The 22,750-nt window shown below is 38.4% G+C and overlaps 1 protein-coding gene across 1 annotated transcript in view; it reads left to right on the forward strand.

Annotated features, from left to right (window-relative positions):
* pdcd4a (programmed cell death 4a) overlaps nucleotides 1-16,798 on the forward strand; it is a 31,858-nt gene extending 15,060 nt beyond the window's left edge. Inside the window, exons 4-12 of the mRNA XM_051705048.1 lie at nucleotides 3,084-3,181; nucleotides 6,645-6,758; nucleotides 7,043-7,264; nucleotides 10,914-11,011; nucleotides 12,853-12,967; nucleotides 13,247-13,354; nucleotides 13,590-13,700; nucleotides 15,273-15,412; nucleotides 15,508-16,798. Coding sequence (XP_051561008.1) covers nucleotides 3,084-3,181; nucleotides 6,645-6,758; nucleotides 7,043-7,264; nucleotides 10,914-11,011; nucleotides 12,853-12,967; nucleotides 13,247-13,354; nucleotides 13,590-13,700; nucleotides 15,273-15,412; nucleotides 15,508-15,559 — 1,058 coding nt within the window. The 3' untranslated portion in view covers nucleotides 15,560-16,798. The remainder of the gene's footprint in view (nucleotides 1-3,083; nucleotides 3,182-6,644; nucleotides 6,759-7,042; nucleotides 7,265-10,913; nucleotides 11,012-12,852; nucleotides 12,968-13,246; nucleotides 13,355-13,589; nucleotides 13,701-15,272; nucleotides 15,413-15,507) is intronic.
* Nucleotides 16,799-22,750: the final 5,952 nt, after the last annotated feature.

Consider the following 22,750-nt stretch of genomic DNA (forward strand, 5'->3'; position numbering starts at 1 on the left):
ATCATCACAATTAAAAGAACCAAAGACTTAAACTACTTCAGTCTGTGTGCATTGAATTTATTTAATACACGAGTTTCACAATTTGAGTTGAATTACTGAAATAAATGAACTTTTCCACAACATTCTAATTTATTGAGATGCACCTGTACATTGACAGAAACTGTAACATTTACTTGCACCTCTGGAAATAATGTAAAATCTCGGTGACGAGACAGCGTTTTGACTTAAACCTACCAGACAAAAATTACAAATGGCACAACAAATAGGCTATGTGTCTAAAATTGATTTTGTGTTGTGTGAGAAGAATATTAGAAAATATTAGTAATTAAAAAACATTAGTAAACATAAATTATGATATGCCTTCTCGGCTGGACTCGCAGTGATGTTTTTGGTGTTTAACTTTTCTTAGAATGTATTATTTCATTAGTGATGCTCCAAAATGAAAATACTAGACACACTGGGCCAGAACCGAAAACTGAAAATGATTATTTTAAATGAGACTTTGTTTTTGTATAATTAAATGTTGTTATTTGTGATGCACCGAAGCCATTTTTTCTATAACTACTAGTGCTGAAAATGTAAAAATTTAAATTCGAGGGGGGCCTGGGTAGCTCAGTGGTAAAGACGCTGGCTACCACCCCTGGAGTTCACTAGTTTGCAACCAAATTGGCCCGGTTGCTAGGGAGGGTACAGTCACATGGGGTAACCTCCTCGTTGTTGCTATAATGTAGTTCGTTCTTGGTGGGGCGCGTGGTGAGTTGAGCGCGGATGCAGCGGTGGGTGGCGTGAAGCCTCCACACGCGCTATGTCTCCGTGGCAACGCGCTCAACAAGCCACGTGATAAGATGCGTGGGTTGATGGTCTCAGACGCGGAGGCAGCTGGGATTCATCCTCCACCACCCGGATTGAGGTGAATCACTACGCGACCACGAGGACTTAAAGGCGCACTGGGAATTGGGCATTCCAAATTATGTGTAAAAGGAAAAAAACAAAAAATTTGAAATTCGAATATTCATTGAAAGCCCCTTGGTTTTTGGCTGTTGCGTCTTACTCTTATTAGCGTTTCTCAGATTAAGCAATGGACATTTGTGTCTGGAGGTTGTTGTGCTCTGTCTGATTGAACAGCCCCTGGGCTCATAGTATGAGCACTTCACCACAGAGTTCAGTTGAATAGCACTGCTATCGGTGAATATTACTACCGTACATACAGCTGTAATGAATGAGAAACACTGTGGTATTGCCGTTGTTATTAAGCTTGAGTCGGGGGTAGTACTACTAACAGCATTTTAACATAGAACTGTCTATTCAAGCGGTTTCCCCCACCTCGTTTTATTTTTTACTGAACATTTGAGAATATGAACCATCTAAAACTTTGATTTAGTAATTTTTTATTCTATGCACATTAGTATAAAATTGGAATGCTCTCTTTTAACGGCTAGGAATGTTCTTTGAAATCATTTAAAGCAAATACTTCATTAATTAGTGTTATTCATGGACTAAAAATTATGGTCTGTTTATATGATTCCTGTTTGAAAAGAGTCCAAGTTTGTAACATTCAATTTTTTTAAATGCATCTGTATTTTTAAGGAATATTCTGGGTTCAATAAAAGTTAACGTCAATCAAAAGCATTTGTGACAGTGTTGATTACCACAAAAATTAAAACCACGAGGAGGTTACCCCATGTGACTCTACCCTCCCTAGCAACCGGGCCAGTTTTGTTGCTTAGGAAACCTGGCTGGAGTCACTCAGCACACCCTGGATTCGAACTTTTGACTCTAGGTGTGTAAGTCAGCGTCAATACTTGCTGAGCTCCCCAAGCCCCCCTTGTCCCTCCTTTTCTTTAAAAAAGGCACAAATGTGTGTTCCAGTGAGACACTTACAATGGAAGTCAATGGGGTCAATTTTTGGAGGGTTTAAAAGCTTATAATTTTATAAAAGCACTTACATTAATTCTTCTGTTAAAGCTCATGTGTTATTTGAGCTGTAAAATTGTCTATATCTTTCCACAGATGTGGTTAGTAAGTGATTTTATCACCGTAAAATCATGTTAACACACATATTGTTTATGTCTTGAGTCTATACTTTAGAAACAGTGAGTATTTTAATGTTTACAGACTGACCCCCATTGACTTCCATTGTAAGTGCCTCACTGGAACACACGTTTGTGCTTTTTTGAAAGAAAAGGAGAAAACGAGTCGAAACACATTTTTGTGGTAGTCAACATTATGCCACAAATGCTGCTGATTGAGCTTAACTTGTTTTGAACCCGGAATATTCCTTTAATCAAAAAGCGTCCCAAGTCAAACATTGAAACGAGCCAGCACTGACATGACATAAATTCTTCCCTGAGCTTGTGGAGAAAACTCATCCTGTATTTCATCTTAACTTCCAAAACTTGTCAAGTTATCTCTGCATGACATCTTCGGGGAATGTAGATCCAAGCGGTTGCGTTTCAGTTTCATTAGCTGCGCTCTCAAAAACAGTCCTTATTATTTATTTGTGATGATATCGCGGCTGAATGTGATTGATGATGAATACATTCAGATCAGAGCGTGACGTCTTCTCTGTTCTTCAGTAAAAGCTCATTGGCCACTTAACGAGACCACATGTGTCCGTCCCGGCGACTGAACGATTATTAATCTCATGTTTGTTTGTGAATAATCTGAAAAAGAACTTTAAGTGGACTTTAAGGCAATTAAAAAAATGACAATGAAATTATATATTTCTTTAAAGAGCAGTTCACTTTTCACTTTTTTTGCTGACAGTATTGTTTATTTGTCTCATGTCTGTCCAATCCACTTGGGAAAAACTCAAATTAATTTCATGACCTTTTAAACTCGAAAATGCAGTTAAATTTATGAAAAGGCTGTATGTATTAAAGGGCCTAGTATAAAGTTATTTGAGCCAGTATGGATTTTTTCCCCCATTATATCATTAATTAAAAGGAGGCAGATATGATGAGTAACAAATTCAGGTGATGGTTTAGACATTTCAACATAACAGACTCTTCCTGTATTGTTTTACCTCTCTAGGCTTTGCTTTTCACTTTTAGGTGTTTTATATTGCTTGTTCTTATGAATAGGTGGAGCGGGTGGTAAAGGTGTTTGGGGGGCAGCGGGCATGGTGTATGAGGTGGAGGAACCAGACTCCAAAGACCCCAACTATGATGAATCTGCTCAGGTAAGGGTACACCTGTAGTTCATAGCTTTATAGACTACTTCAGTTTAGTTTAGGTTAGAGAGAGAATAGATGAAATTGTAATTTCACATTGCAAGTGACCATGTTCTTCAGACAAGCAGTTTTATGACTATGAACAGCGCTACCGTCTGTTTAACCATTCTTAAGCTGTTTATGATTAAAAAAAAAATTTCTCCAGCAAGCATTACAAAATATATTTACTTAACACATAAAAATGTTGTCAACATACCCAACTCAAACCTATAACATGTACCAGTCACATTAAAGGGACAGTTCACCCAAAAATGAAAATTCTCTCATCATTTACTCACCCTCATGCCATCCCAGATGTGTATGACTTTCTTTCTTATGCAGAACACAAATGAAGATTTTTAGAGATATGTTGAAGCTCTGTAGATCCTTATATAGTGTAAGTAAATGGGTGCCATCAGGCTACTGGCTATTTGACTGTCCAAAAGGCATGTATTATAACCCTAACCCAACTGCTGCCGTCCGCCAAAGAAGGGGAGGAGCGTTTCCATCTGCCAGGGGCAGGAGGACTCGCTGCCAGGGGAGGAGCAAGCTGTCATCCACCAGAGGGCGGAGGAGCGGTTGAGGACCAGGCGACAGTATGTCAGGGAACCGACGAGCATAAAGGGGAGCCGGAGACGCCAGTTCAGGAGAGAGAGATGCATGCGGCTGCGCTGCATGTTTGTCTGTGTTTGACTTATGTTTTGTGGTGTTTTAAGTTCATTTATATCATTAAACCTTTGTTGACTGTTCAGCCGGTTCCCGCCGCCTCCTTGCCCATCCTTGAACTGTTACAGCATGTTTTAATTTTGTCAGTCCAAATCCAATCGAGTCACATACGTTCTGATATATGCGACGTCCAGTGCTGCTTCAGAGATCACGTTCACGGGGAAGGTCCAGTACCAAGGGAAAGCGTGGCGTTGTTGTAATAAAAACTAATTAATTGTATCAACTTCAGTGCAGTTAATATTTGCCAACTATGTCTGATCTCTGTGGAACAGTCAGTCAGTGTTTTTATATTATCTAATATAGATTAAGTTTTTGTTTGATCGGTCACTGTTCATTTACTTTGGTGCTGAAATGCATTTGACAGGTTTTGCGGCATCTTTACACTTTTCTTAATGTTCAAAGAAAGATGTAGCTTGTTATCTTATTTCACTGTGAATCCTCTCCTTTATTAAAAAATAATAATATATAAAACCTAATATATTTTTGAAGTATACAGTATAATTATAAAAACTAAGTAACGAAAGGTGGTTTTACATGGTTCCTCGATAGCCGCGTGTTCAGTATTTTGGGAGAAAGGCGGTGCGGCAGTGGTGTAGCCCAGAATATTACAGACATTCTTTGCCTTCAAATAAATATTCATGAAATAGTTTAAAACATGCATAAATTCTGATTTCTGAAAGTGTGAAAGAACTGTTTGAATGCGGCATCTTTCTGTTATATAGGACATTTTGGTAAAAAAATGGATACAAATTTAGCCCATCCATTTTTATTGAGGCCCACCCCAAAGTAATTTCCTGGCTATGCCCTTGCGGTGCGGGCATCTGAACGGATCGAAGAAGCAGCGCTTGTATTGACGAAACTTCAGACGCTTTGTTTCATGACTGCTTAGGTGTGGTTTGGATTGGGGTTTTGGTGTCTGACCTTGAAGCCCCCTCAAAAAAAATAGGTGCACTGGGTGAGTGCAAATGTTTATTACTGTTATTTTTAAATCCATTTTTATTAATGTATATTGTTCATTAAATTTTTCCCCAACCGTTTACAGTAACGTTTGTGAATAAAGCAAAATATAAGACTCATGTACCTGTCATACTTGTTATTTTTAAAGTGCATTTTAAATTATAAGTTATTGAGTACTCGATGGGTTTTTGTGGGTTAGAGCATTTGACTACAATAGTACTTGAAAATGCCCATCCCTAGTTACCAAAAGGATAGTTCCCCCAAAGTATTGTCTGATCATTAACTCCCCCTTATGCCGTTTTAAACTTGTTTGACTTTCTTCTGCTGAAAACCAACAAATATATTTTGTTGGAGATATGATATATGCATAACATTCAATTTAATGGGGACCAACACTTTCAGGCTCAAAAAAGGACATAAATCGATCAGAGAAGTAAGTTGGCATAATGGTGAATAAATGATGAGAGAGTGATCATTTTTTTGGGTGAACTTTTCCTTTAACATCTCAAACTGCTTGAAATATTAATGGAATTTCAACTGGAATTGAAGCAAATGTTTAATTCTTGGAAATCATTTAATTTTGAAAACATTGCCCCATAGAGACAAATTTCGTGATGTCCACTTCCCCACATTAAATTGAAATTTTCTACAATGACAACAAAAGACTTAGAAGTGAGTAGTTTTTCGAGATTTACGATTATACTATAAATCACTTTAATGAATCAGCCCTCAAATGTAGTCTCCCATCATGTTCTCGTTATACTGTCCTTGGTAGCGGCGTTCAAAGTCCAGTATATCCTGATGGAAGCGCTCGCCTTGATCCTCCGAGTACACTCCCATGTTCTCCTTGAATTTATCAAGATGAGCATCAAGGATATGGACTTTGTGCCGTAGTTCTTCACCAGTGTCTCAACCAGTTCCACATAGTTTTCGGCCATCTGATTGCCCAGGAAGCCCCGAACCACTGCGACAAAGCTGTTCCAAGCCGCTTTCTCCTTACTAGTGAGCTTATTGGGGAATTCATTGCACTCCAGGATCTTCTTTATCTGTGGTCCAACGAAGACACCAGCTTTGAACTTTGCCTCAGACAGCTTAGGGAAGAAGTCTTGAAGATACTTGAAGGCTGCCGACACCTTATCTAGAGCTCTGACAAATTGTTTCATAAGGCCCAATTTGATGTGCAGTGGTGGCATCAGCACCTTCCGGGGGTCCACCAGTGGCTCCCACTTGACGTTGTTCCTCCCCACAGAGAACTCGGTCTGCTGTGGCCAGTCCCGCCTGTGGTAGTGCGCCTTGGTGTCCCTGCTGTCCCAAAGGCAAAGATAGCAGGGAAACTTGGTAAAACTGCCTTGGAGGCCCATCAGGAATGCCACCATTCTGAAGTCTCCTATGAGCTCCCAGCCGTACTCATCATACTTCAAGGTGTCCAGCAAGGTCTTGATATGTATCCACTTAGGCAGCTGGAACTAAACTGAACTGGTGGGCTTAAGGCCCCTGTATTTATACTACTATTTATATTACTGGAAAGTTCTACAAAGTTCTAGAAGTTACTCCAAGTTTACTCAGCAAAAAAAAACAAAAGTGTTACACGGTGTAATGGATCCAAATGAACTCTCACTAAATTAGTCACTTTATACCAATTAATCTTTTACCCTGAGAATTTAGAAATGTAGAAAAGTTTGCCTAGTTTCCCCTGTTCTCTTCTCATTAAAGGTGTTTTTCTAGTGCCAGACTCTTGTTTGTTTATCAGGGAGACACCGTATATGCCACAGTAGTACCTGAGCTAGATGAGAAAGAACTTGAGAAGACCATCAACCCCATTGTGCAGGAGTACTTTGAGCACGGAGACACCAAAGAAGTGGAGGTGAGCTTTAACTAAGCTATGGCTTATACCTAACACAACTACATGCCAAATAACCTTCGTTTCAGTGTAACGTAGAGGAAAACATTTTGAACACGAATGCTACATGTTCTGTTCCCATTAATAGTTTACAATTTGACCTTCACTGTCTATCATCAAAGTTGATGTAAGATACACTGTATTAATTAGTCCTCAAAATGCGGAGGTTTACTGTGACTGTTATCTGAAACTGATGCTTATAATTTATTGTTTGTGAGCTTATCTCTGTTTCCATCTCTGCCCGGTAGATGTTACTCAAAGAGCTGAACCTGGGCCATAACAGATACGAGTTCTCCTCTCTGGCTGTGTCTCTGTCTCTGGAAGGCAAAGCCAGCCACAGGGAGCTCACATCACGGCTTCTCTCGGACCTGTCTGGGAAAGTTCTGTCTGAGAATGACATGGCACGTGCATTTGACAAAATGCTTAAAGAGCTGCCAGACCTCATCCTGGATACACCAGAAGCCCCACAGGTAGGGCAGAAATGACAAGAGTCAAAAAGCAAGCCCAATTCCAGTGTAAATCCAAAGGTTATTTTACACAGGTGTGTTAAGTCTTCTCTGAACAGACTGCTCAAAATCTGTGTTAGAATGCAATGCAGCATAAAAGCTGAATATGCCAGATCAGCCCCTAGTATCAAATGTGGTTTTGATGCTGCTTTGGTTCTAGTTTATCTCTTGTATTTGTATAAACTCTGAAAGTGTGGTGTAAACTTGTGTACTCAGCTGTACCTTTTATCAGTAGGCTAAATGATGGAGAAATGACCTTTGGTGCTTATTTAAATGTATAGACAAAATACAGTTGAAGCCAGAAGTGTACATACACTTAGGTTGAAGTCATTAAAACTCATTTTTGTAACCACTTCACAGATTTAATATTAGCAAACTATAGTTTTGGCAAGTCATTTAGGACATCTACTTTGTGCATGACACGAGTAACTTTCCAACAGTTGTTTACAGACAGATTGTTTCATTTTTAACTGACTATCACAATTCCAGTGGGTCAGAGGTTTACATACACTAAGTTAACTGTGCCTTTAAGCAGCTTGGAAAATTCCAGAAAATGATGTCAAGCCTTTAGATAATTAGACAATTAGCTTCTGATAGAAGGTGCACTGAATTGGAGGTGTACCTGTGGATGTATATTAAGGCCTACCTTCAAACTCAGTGCCTCTTTGCTTGACATCATGGGAAAATCAAAAGAAATCAGCCAAGACCTCAGAAAAAAAATTATGGACCTCCACAAGTCTGATTCATCCTTGGGAGCAATTTCCAGATACCTAAAGGTACCACGTTAATCTGTACAAACAATAGTACGCAAGTATAAACACCATGGGACCATGCAGCCATCATACCGCTCAAGAAGGAGACACATTCTGTCTCCAAGAGATGAACGTAGTTTTGTGCGAAAAGTGCAAATCAATCCCAGAACAACAGCAAAGGACCTTGTGAAGATGCTGGAGGAAACAGGTAGACAAGTATCTATATCCACAGTAAAACGAGTCCTGTATCGACATAACCTGAAAGGCTGCTCAGCAAGGAAGAAGCCACTGCTCCCAAACCGACATAAAAAAGCATATGGGGACAAAGATCTTACTTTTTGGAGAAATGTCCTCTGAAACAAAAATGTAACTGTTTGGCCATAATGACCATCGTTATGTTTGGAGGAAAAAGGGTGAGGCTTGTAAGCCGAAGAACACCATCCCAACCGTGAAGCATGGGGGTGGCAGCATCATGTTGTGGGGGTGCTTTGCTGCAGGAGGGACTGGTGCACTTCACAAAATAGATGGCATCATGAGGAAGGAAAATTATGTGGATATATTGATGCAACATCTCAAGACATCAGTCAAGAAGTTAAAGCTCGGTCGCAAATGGGTCTTTCGAATGGACAATGACCCCAAGCATACCTCCAAAGTTGTGGCAAAATGTCTTAAGGACAACAAAGTCAAGGTACTGGAGTGGCCATCACAAAGCCCTGACATCAATCCGATGGAAAATTTGTGGGCAGAACTGAAAAAGCGTGTGTGAGCAAGGAGGTCTACAAACCTGACTCAGTTACACCAGTTCTGTCTGGAGGAATGGGACAAAATTCCAGCAACTTATTGTGAGAAGCTTGTGGAAGGATACCCAAAACATTTGATCCAAGTTAAACAATTTAAAGGCAATGCTACCAAATACTAACAAAGTGTATGTAAACTTCTGACCCACTGGGAATGTGATGAAAGAAATAAAAGCTGAAATAAATCATTCTCTCTACTATTATTCTGACATTTCACATACTTTTTTATTTTTATTTGGAATGCCCAATTCCCAATGCGCTCTTAGTCCTCGTGGTCGCGTAGTGATTCACCTCAATCCGGGTGTCGGAGGACGAATCTCAGTTGCCTGCCCATCTGAGACCGTCAACCTGCGCATCTTATCACGTGGCTCGTTGAGCGCATCGCCAAGGAGACATAGCGCGTGTGGAGGCTTCACGCCATCCACCGCGGCAACCACGCTCAATTCACCACGTGCCCCACCGAGAACGAACCACATTATAGTGACCACGAGGAGGTTACCCCATGTGACTCTACCCTCCCTAGCAACCGGGCCAATTTGGTTGCTTAGGAGACCTGGCTGGAGTCACTCAGCACGCCCTGGATTCGAACTCACGACTCCAGGGGTGGTAGCCAGCGTATTTTACCACTAAGCTACCCAGGCCCCAACATTTCACATTCTTAAAATAAAGTAGTGATCCTAACTGACCTAAGACAGGGAATGTTTTCTACGATTAAATGTCAGGAATTGTGAAAAACTGAGTTTAAATCTATTTGGCTAAAGTGTATGTGAACTTCTGACTTCAACTGTATATAATATATTATGTTACGTGATGTCATATTTTGTTTTTATTTTAATGAAAAATAACTTGTTTTGTGTATTCACACACGCACACTATTTTATAATATTGCATAAAATCACTGGATGGAAAGACCAAGATGTGGATCTCCAAAATGTGCATCAAAGAAACATATACATTTTTCATTCGATGAGACGAAATGCACAAACTATGATGGAAACACATTTAGCGAATAAACTCCTATTGAATTTATTAGGAATACAAGATGTGCATAAAAAGTCATGTGATTGAATAACCCATTCATAACTGGATTAACCAGAGGACCAATCATCGCATCTGAAATGTTGCTCTGGTCATCCTGAAATAACGGTGTCCTGAACATCCAAATCCTGCATAGAGTTCGCAGAGAAAAGGAAGTCGAATACAAACTTGAACTGTGCCGAAGAACAGGCTTATTGACATTTGACAGATATCTTATAGATCTGCACGGTAAAGTCATAAAGATGGAGGAACGCACACACATAGTGCACCCAAAACTGTGTGACACGCTGTTGCTCCCAGACATGAGACAAAGTTCTTTAAGTGTTAGTGTTTTGTCTGCATACTTTAAACCTCGAGTATTTTAGTAATAAGTGTCATAGTGGCTACAGTTTATCCGGAAGAAACGATTTTATTCTTTTGAACACATGGGATGGAAACGCAGCTCTTATACGCACATTGTTTTTGCGATTTATTATGGTTTTCTGCTTGAATTAAATGTCCTTGTCTCATGCATGTGAGAATCCGTAACACTATATTTTTCCCATTCATCACTGTAATAAAATTATTTGTGCAATTACAATTTCTACATAAGTGTATCTTTGCTCCTACATTTAGTTTTATTAAACCATTCGAATATATATTAAAAAATTACATGCAGAGTCTTCCCTGAACATTGTTGTGTGACACAAAGAAATGGTTAAATCAGTGTTGTCTTGCTCTTTATAACTCTTACTGCTTGTTTGCTACTTGAGTTTAGATCAGAGAAAATTTAAAACATCTTTGTTTCAACACTCTTGGAAAGAAGGGATCGTAAAATTGGTCTAATTACATGGTCATTAGGAAACGTAAAAAGCACATTAATAAAAGCACAGTTAAGTCATCACAATATTTACAGTGTGTTTAAGATTATTTTCGGCAACACAACCATTGCAAATATTGTGACTGTTCGGTACTGCACAGCAGCTCTACAAGGACACTTAGTTTGTGTTCAGCAACTTGGCAACCTGGTTTCCTTCTTTTCCTCAGATGCTTGGGCAGTTTATTGCTCGAGCCATTGCTGACCACGCTTTACCCATGAGTTTCCTCGACTGTTACAAAGGCAAGGTGGATTGTGACCATGCCAGGTGAGCTTGATGTTTGATAGTCTTCTAGATTATTTATTTCTAAAGTGTACGGATATTCCCAGTAGTCATGTGTCCAGATTATGTAAGTATTCTGTTGCTAGGGACTTTCTTCTCAGAGTGCATAAAACTTGAATAAAAACATTTATTTTTATGTTTTTGTAAATGCATGATTTCCTGTGAAGCTGCTTTGAAAATGTTGTGAGTGTTGTGAAAAGCGCTATACAAATAAAAATGACGACATGCGAGCTTTAAATAGCTTTATACAAGGAAGAGTCTGTATCCCTCACAGCCTCCTTTTCATTCAAGTCAAAAATCAAATATGACGTTACTGTAAATAAGGTCTACTTCTGGCTGTAATGTTTATTTTAGGCGGTGGGAGAAAATAAAATGAGCAACAGCACCTGTCAGTGATGATATTACCTCATTAGCATTCAAAACATTTTGAACAGCTCTTTGTTTAATATTTAGAAATGGACTTATTCATTTTTATTGTGTTACTGATATGTAAATAAGTTGCCTTTGACATTTAAACAACTGAGTCATTTTTTACCTTATCTGTAACAATGTTGCACTCTTGTAAAAGTTACATATTTCATTATCTTGAGGAACAGATCAAATAAAGGCTGGTGAGGAAAGTCTTTGGGCTGTTTTTTTTTCTGTATATTTTCAGTGCTCCTCATTCGCATGTCGCTCATCATTGCGCTCTTCACACACATACATGTTAAATGTTTTTCAGTGATTCGCAAGACTTTTGACATATATGTGAATATGCGAACCAAACAACAACTTCAGTGGCAGCTAAAATTGGACGGTGCACTGAAAATAAATAAATTGTTGGCTCAACAACCAAAACATGAAAATAAATAGCTTTTACTCAGAAATGTAATTTTTTTTAAACATTTTTTTATTTTTTATTTTATCCCCTTTTCTCCCAATTTGGAATGCCCAATTCCCACTACTTAGTAGGTCCTCGTGGTGGCGCGGTTACTCACCTCAATCCAGGTGGCGGAGGATGAATCTCAGTTGCCTCCGCTTCTGAGACCGTCAATCCGTGCATCTTATCACGTGACTTGTTGTGCATGACACCGCGGAGACTCACAGCATGTGGAGGCTCATGCTACTCTCCGCAATCCACACACAACTCACCACACGCCCCATTGAGAGCGAGAACCCCTAATCGCCACCATGAGGAGGTTACCCAATGTGACTCTACCTTCCCTAGCAACCGGGCCAATTTGGTTGCTAAGGAGACCTGGATGGAGTCACTCAGCACGCCCTGGATTCAAACTCGCGACTCCAGGGGTGATAGTCAGCGTCAATAATCACTGAGATACACAGGCCCCAGAAACATACATATTTTTTTAACATTTTAAGCTTTACTTAATTTGCATTAATGTGTACAACACAAAATATTACTATAATGTGAACTTGGAGTGATACATAATGTAAATTACTAATTGTGAGTTCCTTACCCTTCTTGGGCTGAGGCGAGTTATAAAGTGGATCTAGAAGAGAAATGTGAAAACAACAAGAGAGTATAGCTGCCAAATTTAATTCAGTGTGTGTGTGTGTGTGTGTGTGTTCAATTTCATATATATTCCTTTATATTTGAGTTAGGAAAGAAAGCTGTCCGTATAATTCGTATAATAAGATGGTGGTTAGTAAAACTGTGTTTTCAAGTTAACCCACCCTACTTCTGTGTTGATTAATTCTTTAGATGTGTGTTCTTTATTATCTGTTTCTGACTCGCTGTTTTACCCTTTCTTCCCTTTTCCGTATGTTTTTGTGTACATCTTTTCATGATTTTTTTTCATGTGTACATCATATCATGATTGTGTTAGAGCTGCACTGGACAGAGCATCAGTTCTGCTCTCCATGAAGACGAAAATCATGCGGCTTGATAATGTGTGGGGAGTTGGCGGCGGCCAGAGGCCTGTCAAACATCTCATCAAAGAGGTGAGGTGGGGCCCGACATTTCAAAAACCTTGTTCATCAATACTTCTATAAGGAAATGTGCTATATATTGTGTATGTGGCCCTTTTGGCTTCTGATCTCTTTTCCTCTTGTGGACAACAGTAAAAATCAATGACTGGTAGGTTGAAAAAAAAAAGTTACTATCTAGCTTATAAAGTGTATTTAATAGTGACAGAGACCTTGCTGATTGCAAATGCCAATACGCATTTTGCCACCCAGATATGACAGGTTACGGTAGAGTTTTTGCCGTCTTTGTTACAGATGAACCTGTTGCTGAAAGAGTACCTGGTTTCAGGTGAGCTATCTGAAGCCGAGCACTGTTTGCGAGATCTAGAAGTGCCACACTTCCATCATGAACTGGTCTATGAGGTATGCCGGGATATTTAAATACTGTGATTAAGTTCTTAAAATTAAATTCTCCCGTACAAAGACTGCAAATGACTTAAGTTTTGTTAATAGTGTCCCATCTAGATTTGATTTTTTGGCCAGTGATATATTTGTCTTGAACAACGGTTCAGAGATTGGCAAATCCTGAACTTTTATATATAGATTCATTATTTCCTCTTCCTGTCACATGACTCATTTCTCTTGTTGTTGGGTGTAGGCTGTGGTGATGGTACTGGAGTCTACAGGTGACACGGCCTTACAGATGATGGTCAAGCTCCTGAAGGCTTTTTGGCAAACTGGCCTAATCACTCTGGACCAGATGAACAGGGTTTGCACAGACTTTCTTTCCCTGTTCTTGATTTAAAACAACAAAAGAGAAGCATTTAATTCTGATCACACATAGCACAGATGCTCTAAAGAAATGCATCCTGATGCCAGTAGTCTTAAAGAGACAGTACCGATTTAGCACTTGTTCTTCATATCAATATAAATAACACAAATTGTGCATTTTAACAAAGATATATATGCAGTATAAAATAAGCAATTTCAAGACATTTATTGATGGAATACACTGAATTTTAAAAATTTTCAAACCCTAAAATGTGACCAGTATGGTAAAAAACAAATGAAAATATTATTTGTAAAATGAACAATTAAAATTGTACCTAGAATGTTCCTTTATAATCAAGAGCATAAGCTGACAGAGAATTGATTTCATATGAAAATGTACCCATATGAATCGATATCAAATCAGAATCAAATTGAATCGGGAAAACTGTATCAATACCAGCCCTAGTTCTTTTTTTCATTCTTTTTTTTTTTTTCTCCCAATTTGGAATGCCCAATTCGCAATGCGCTCCAAGTCCTCGTGGTGGCGTAGTGACTTGCCTCATTCCGAGTGGCGGAGCACGAATCTCAGTTGCCTACGCATCTGAGACCGTCAGTCCACGCATCTTATCACGTGACTTGTTGAGCGCGTTACCGCGGAGACACAGAGCATGTGGAGGCTTCATGCTATTCTCCGCGGCATCCACGCACAACTCACCACACGCCCCACTGAGAGCGAGAACCACATTATAGCGACCACGAGGAGGTTACCCCATGTGACTCTACCCTCCCTAGCAACCGGGCCAATTTGGTTGCTTAGGAGACCTGACTGGAGTCACTCAGCACGCCCTGGATTCAAACTCGCGACTCCAGGTGTGATAGTCAGCGTCAATACTCGCTGAGATACCCAGACCCCAGTTCTTTTATGTTTTAATTAAGTCTGTCAATTTAAATCATTAATTTAGTGTGATTAATTATATGAATAATAACATGCACTTAATCATGTCCCAGACCTGTAAAAACCAGTAAACCTCTCTAAATGATGTAATGAGGAATGTTCCTACCATCAGAGCAATTCAAGCTTGAAGTATGACCTTGATGTTTTCTTATATATATATATATATATATATATATAAATATATAAAATGTATTTTTGTCCTGCCTGGAAGCCCAGCTTGTCTATTTGATGATTGGTTGAGCTCTCAACTGGGCGTGACTTTGCAACAAATGGCCAATAATTGAAACAGTGATGTGCATGATTGACAGCGTATAAAAGCACCACCACCTGAGCGCAGAGAAAAGCACCCGGTTATTTGCAATCTGACGTAACACATTTGCTTCTGTTTTCATCATATTTTGCTGCAAAAACAGTTTAGTTAATTTGTTAAGTCACAGACACCCAAAATCATTGTCTGTGCTTCCTCACTTTGGAGAAGCACCAGCAGCCTCTGTTAATCATTCATGTCATCGTGTGTACCATACGGAAAACCATGTATCCGTTGTAAATTGTATAGCTATGTAAATTCTTAGTTGTTTGTGAGAGCATTATTGCTTTTGCATGTGTTGTACACAGGGCTTCGAGCGTGTGTACGATGAGCTGCCAGAGATCAACCTGGATGTGCCTCATGCACAATCCATCATGGAAACCTTTGTGGACCTCTGTTTCCAGGAGTCAGTCATCACTAAACAGCTGAGAGATTCCTGTCCAACCAGGTCAGAGAGTTCGACTTTGTTTTCCCTACTAAGTCTCTTCCAGTAAACCGTAACATCATGAATTTACCCACCATATGTGTTCTTGTGGCAAGCAGGGGGCGTAAGCGCTTTGTGAGTGAGGGTGATGGAGGGATCGTGAAAAGCTAGACGAATCACAAGAGTTCTGGCAGGCCCCTAATGCTGAACAGGCAACTTCTCCGGGTATCTGTCCTCACTGTAATCATCGTTCATCCCGTTCATGAGTACACAGAAATATTCAGCGTCAGAAACGCTATTCTCATTTAGAAGAGTGACAACTGGGAAATGCTGTTCTCTCCTCCTTTATGCAAGGCTTGTTTTCGATTTGTTATAATTGTGTTTGTGCAGCTTAAGTGCTGCAGAGAAAGAAAGGAGAGAGGGAAAATCAGCACTGTGACTTCAGACAGCCAATAAATACAGTTTGGGATGAGGGATTTTCAGTCTTTTTCAGTTCAAGTTGCTCCTATGCTATTATAACAAGTGTTCACATGATAGTGTTCACAGTGGTCCCTCAATCTTTTGCTTTCCTTGCCATGTAATGTATAAAATATAAAGCACAAAAAAACTAAGGTATTAAAGAATTGTGCTGTTCAAATGAAGCCCTTAATCACAAATTATTGGGCCAAAAAGCAATATTTTGCAAAGCGATTGGGGTCACGTTTATTGGTTTTATGTTGCATGTTTAGCTGCCATTTTTTTTTTCTTACTCAATTATTGCACAAAAAAAAAAAAACATCACCATGATTGTAACAAGATTGTGGAGCTTTCTTAGTTAACTGTTTATTGACTCTGGTTATTTTCAGTTGGATTTTCCATCATGCTTATTGTGTTTTTTTTTGTTTTTTTTTCAAATGCATTTCAAGCAAACTAATTCCATTTCTGGCTAGTTTGGGCTCTACATCAAGAAGGTTTTTGTATGTTTTAGCTGCCAACGTATGGAGGTAACAGCATCATCACCACACTTTCTGGCTGATGCCTGTGATACTACAATCTTTGGTTGTTTCTCATTTTCATAGCAGCATAATTTCGTACCCTCTCTGTCTGATGGTGTAATTGAGAACAATCTTTTACTTTTCTGTTCTTGTGTTGAAGTGGACAACAAAATCAGTTCAGTTAAGCTTACTATTATGATAAATTCATTGTGTACCATTTTTGTTAGTGGTAAGCATCATTTTAAGCAAATACCACCCATCTCAATCAGTACTTTAAATATCTCAAATTAACCAAAATGACTTTTGTACATGAAATCAGTCTTTGTATCTGTTTGTACATGGGACACTTTTTCAAAAGTGAATTCATTATTTTTGTCAACAAGCAGTTCGAGAATCCAGCATTTTGACTAATTTCAATAAAAATGTGCATGTTTCATTGTGTGAATTTATTCCAGGGCAAGTTGTCACATTTGACTGCAATTCATATTTCTCATGGTAGGGTTATTTTTGAGAGTAAAATGTTTTTTTTTTTTTTTTTTGAGGAGTCATATTCCCTTTAGGCCCCCTCAGATGTTAGCCAGGTTTTCTGCACCAAAGTAGTCATAATTTACTTTTACATAAGCTTTTTCACCCTCTCCCTGTCCCTTATAATTAAATGAGTTCATTTTTGTTGCTGTACCTTTAAGACATGTAAAAGACCTCTGCATGTAAAAAAAAAAAAAAAAAATGCTTGCAATTCTTGGAGGGATTTTCTGAGGGTGCTGCTCTATCCTTTAACAATGGTCTCTTTGCACTGAAAAATGCCACACAAAATATTAAGGTCAAAGGTCACACTGTTTCAAAAGTAGCTAAGTTTCTAAACGGTTGTATGTTTTAACACAAGACTAACGTAATTGCTATCCTTGTCTGGACTAAGGAATGTCTGATTATTTTTTTAACTCTTGTCATGATGATGTAAAGCCACTAAACCCTTAACTTTTGCGTGATACACGAGGATACCCGAAAGGGACTGTTTACAAAGAAAAATCTACGCACAGGAATTACATTAGAAATGCATAATCAGGAGTTCATTAGCCACTAGTCCCACCATTAAAAGGACTTTAAAGTTCAAGTAACACTTATTTTTGCATTGAAGAATTAATACATGTGCTTTAACAAAAATATGAGCTGCACATTTCTGTTTGTAAAACCTCTGGAATGCCTTGCCTCTTAGACTTTCAGTGTAAGTGCATTAACATACACTGTTAATGTTTGTTTATACAAACTGAGGGATGAGTCAAAACGGCATGCCACAGATGCTGATGATGGAGCTTAATTGTTTTGAGCTTAGACCCATCCATCCATCTAATCCATGTGCTGTACCCACTTGCGCTATATGTAAAGGGTCTCAGGGGTGCTGGAGCATTAGGCAGAAGGCAGTGAAACACCCTGAACAAGTTGGCCCATTGGACAAAGGTGCCTCTGTTTGTTCCTGGCAGGCAGCAGATGCCGGAACCATATGGAGCCTCTAAGGTTGAGTACCCTGCCAGGAATAACCTGAGGCACCTTTCTCCCATCTCATTAATTTAGTGGTGAGAGGCTCGAGTGGGTTCTCAGATAACAAAACTGAAACATCCGTATTAAAACAGCAAAATGCCATTACTACAGGTTACTGGCCTGACAAAGCGATTGCAATTAACCCTCCTATGGTACTGAAAAATGGCACCTCCCTTTGGTATTTGTGGTCATTTTTGACCGGAAGGGTCAGATGTGTTACCCTTTTTTTTTTTTTATGATGATAATGATACCATTTCGTCTGAAATAAGAACAATAAAATTATGCATTTCTCTTGGGATTTACATGTACATTTCTGAATTTTACCATTATTGTGCATATACAAATAAGCACATTTTTGAAAAATAAAACAAAAATTCAGAACCTACTCTTTATAAGTTGAAACATGGAAGAAAATATGAGAATGTGACATAAATTGGTGGCAGATTGATGCCATCTGGTGAACTTGTTTTTTTCATGTTTTGCCAGTAACAGCCAGTAGATATCTGTAGCCACACACTGTGTCGTCCAGGGGTCGGCAACCTTTTTGACATGGAGTTTAATAACAAATGATATTATCAGCATAACAGTTTGAGTGAAACATTTGTGCAACACCCGACGATTATGATATAATCATGATCCTGCATGTGAATTTTCACAGAGCATCTTAAGTGCTTTAATGAAAGAATACCTGTCCTTTTGTACAAAATGACTTAGCACAGTTAATGTCACAAAATTGTGTAGAATCTTCAATGTTTCTTATATCATGTCATTTTAATCATGTAATCACTAGTACACAAGCAGCAGTGAGAGAGGAGCAGGCTGTTTTACTTATATGAAGTTTTAGCCCTTTTCGGTGAATCACACCTGCAAAATCCTAAAATTTGAATAGACTCTGATTTTTGAACCACACGATGTGGGTTTCTGTTTTGTCTTTTAATCGTTTAATGTAATTATGAGTGTGATTATGGTTTAAGGAGGGTGTACCTGTATGCTGGGTTGGACATCTAAAGAATTAATAGTGTTTTATTTATTTTTTATTGTATTACGTGTTGTTCTGAAAGCAAAAAGAAACAAATGAAACACAGAATGTAGGCTGTCATCTGCGCAGTCTGACCGAAGCAAAGAGGGTGTGTTTAGTGAAGTGCTGCCGGCTCGTGATGTGCGAATGAATTGCACACGCTGCAGGAATCTGTTGGGTATAATGCAGTCTCCTCACATTTTAACTATCTCCCATTCAGCTGATGAAAGCATGCTGTGTTATTGTGAGGAAGGATTACATCAAGATGTAGATTGGAATGCAGGTGCAGTGTTTAATATAAATAAAATAGTCTACTCCTCTCGCCGTTCCTGGCGTGCCACGTGCCATAGGCTGCCAACCCCTGGTGCAGTCTTGATGGCTTGTTGTAACCTAATTTTATGTTTTATCACAAGATATGCATTTGGATATATATTTAGACATTATCAAACTATTATTTTACAATTTGAAATTTGATTTGAAATGTCAGTTTTTGCAGTTAACGTCAATATGCTTGCAATCAAACCTGACCATGGTGTTACAAAGACACAGACTAAGCATTTTTCTACCAATAATTTATTTCAAATATAAACATTTATAACTTAAAGTAAATCAAGAAACAGACATGAACTGTGAAATTCTGAACATTCAATTAGAGGATAAAACAGAAGAGTCAGAGTAAACATTTTGCAGTTTCAAACTTTCTATAGTAAAAATTTATTTTGCAAATGTGTGTGAGTGGGTGTGTATGTTTTGCACTGAGGATGTTTTAGAGTCTCACCTTGTAATTTCAGTCTGTTTATTTCTGCATTGTGGCTGATTTATTGATTGTATTTGACAGATTAAAAAATGCTCTATTTTTTGGTCTTTTCCATTCATTTTTAATGGTCGGTCAATTTTGACCGTGACTACTAAAGGTGTCACATTTTTTTACGACCACTTAGACTTATCAAATCATTATTATTATTATTATTTGTATATTCAGATGGCAAATGAAGGAAAAGTCACCAAGTCTTGTACTGCTCTGATAAATGAAACCATTTTTATTAAATGGGGAAAATTCATTTCGGTCAAAAATGACCGAATTCCATAGGAGGATTAATGGTGAATGTGACAACTACCGAAACTGCGGTGAAGACAGCGCCTTGCAAATGCTTTACCATCACCCCATGTTGTGTGAATAGAAGTATGTATGTTATTTGAGATATAAGTGTTAGACTGAGGTTTGCTAACGCTATCACCTGCATTTACATATTTCATTATTATTATAATTTTTCTTTTCTCAAAGTGTGTCGTAGATTGTGTGCTTGTATTGTTATATTATTTACTATTTATTTGTTTAGTTGTACAGGACTTTGGTCAACTCCTGTTGTTTTTAAATGTGCTTTATAACTAAACTAAACTTTGAAGGTCACTTCCTTTAGCTTAAAATCTGCAAATACTTTGTTAGTTGACCCTTTTCAGAGACTGTGATGACGTGTTTCAGCCTTATTTAGCAAACTTTCTATTTTTTTATTTCTAGGTTACTTTGAGTACTTTTTATGGAGCCCCTAAGAGGACAGGGTGGGAATTTGTTTTTTTTTCCTGAAATAGTTTTGTGTTACCTCGCAATACATTGGCCATGGTTTTACTACAGTAACCATATTTTAACCTTGGCATTTGTTGTAAAATCTTAGTAATAATACAGAAAAATGAAATATGACATATTTAATAAGTGCTATTCTCTGGGTTGTGTGCAGCAGGGTTGTGTTCTGTTGTTTCTGTCACTGTGGAGGACCTGTTTTTAGATACACAAAACGAGTTGTCGCTTGAATGCCACATTTCGCCAGCGGTCTGCTTGAACTACTGCTCTCATGCAGTCTCATGAACACGCAGAGGAGATCAACATCTCATGGGATAATTGATTAGACTTCTGAATTATGCTTTTGTGTTCTTTTGAAGCTTGAAGAGGTGGTCACCATACACTGCCATTGTATGACATCACTGAGCACAAACATTTTTCACAATTTCTCCCTTTGTGTTCAGAAAAAGAAAGAAAGTCATATAGGGTTATAACAACACTGGGGTGAATAAAGAATGACTGAATTTTCATTTTGGGGTGAACTATCCCTTTAAGCACTCATATACAGGACTGACAACCATATTATGGTGAAGGGGTGGACACCTGGATCACCACCTCCGCTCTTCAATATATCCTTTGAGTGAATTACATTTAAATTGATCAGCATTTAACCTAATGTGTTAAGTGAATTATTTTAGTGGAACTAATCAGTCATTTTATCACATATATCCTTTTGATTTATTATTGTAAGTATCTTAATATATGTTCTTTGTGGTGTCATGCTCGTACAAGCAATCTGAGACAACTCCATATCTTCATGCTTTAGGAGACAGTGTGTCTCCTGACTAAGAGGTCTAGGTCACGTAGGCCGCTTCTCTAGTGTCTTCATGACGCAACAACATGCATTTGATTATGAATGTTTCTGCCAAGTTAACAAGAATACAACTTCAGTTCTCCTGAGAGAAAGTACACTTATCTCTATGTTTTGAGTTCCAATAAGATAAGGCCAGTCTCCAACAGAAGCTTTGTAGTATAAGACCTTGAATAGGAAAAAATGTGTGTGTGTTTTTCCAAAGTATTTCTGTTTCAGGAATTCAGTAAAGTGAGAATAGCAGTCGAGAGGTGGACAACTGGACCTCAGAGACCTACTACTGCTTATTAAGGGAGGATTGTCCGTGGCCTAGGACCTGACTCGGACCACTGGATCCTATATACGGAACTAAAACGCCATGCCAACAATCAATGAGATAAACGATGTACATGATGACCATGTTCAGAAAGGTTCTATATAATATAATTCTAGAAGCTAAAGCATTCACGTCAGCTTGATGCTGTATCTGACTATAAGTATTGATGTTTTTGGACCTGCGTTCACTTCGTGATTCTCCTGTCTTTGAACTCAGAGGCTTTTGTACTGCTGACTTCTGCCATTTGATTTTGCAAACAACTCTCTTCAGTAAAATTCAGCTAATTTGATTGACACCTCAACTCCTGGTCTTCATTCCAAGCCTACTGGTCTATGGGCCCAAGCTGTAATCCCCTACAATGGTGCTGTGTGAATGTGCCATAGGCCTATATGTTTTTTTTTCATTAAAGAAAACAACAAACCACGTTTAAATTTTATTTTTTTACTAATGCATTTATTACGTTTAATTTCACACATTCAACTGAGTTATTTTTTCATTACTTATTTCCCATAACTTCTATCAAAATGTAGTCATGGCAGTTTGCCTGAAAATCAGGAGCAGGTGTGTATTTTATTTGTATCAAATAATATTTTGAAAATACAAAAACTTTCATTAATACGAGAATTTACGTCAGAACTGATTTACACAAACATTCGGTCTGCTCGTGTTTCGTGAATGACGCCCATCTAACACGAGTCATCCCTTTAAACAGCACTGGAAACAGAGCGAGAGGTGTCGCAACAGTCAAAGACGTCTATGTAGCACATGTTTACATGGGCCAAATTAAAAACTACCGCACAGTAGGTCAATAGCAGCATCGATATACCTGGTGGTTCATTTCATCAAAAAACCAGAAAGAACTCCCATTGTCACACTATCACAACGAATGCCATATGAAACATAGTAACCTGAGGTATAGTCATTTAATTGTGGGATCTCACGTATTATTAACTCTCAGACATTATATACAGTATGTTTCTTTCCTTGATTAAGATTTGCAAAACATTCCTTTTGTATTTTACAACAATAAAAATAACTAGATCAAGTACCACAGCTGTCATCTGTCACCTTTAGCACAAGATTTTAAGC

Source organism: Myxocyprinus asiaticus, chromosome 8 (genome assembly GCF_019703515.2).
Source record: "Myxocyprinus asiaticus isolate MX2 ecotype Aquarium Trade chromosome 8, UBuf_Myxa_2, whole genome shotgun sequence".
Lineage (NCBI taxonomy): Eukaryota > Metazoa > Chordata > Actinopteri > Cypriniformes > Catostomidae > Myxocyprinus > Myxocyprinus asiaticus.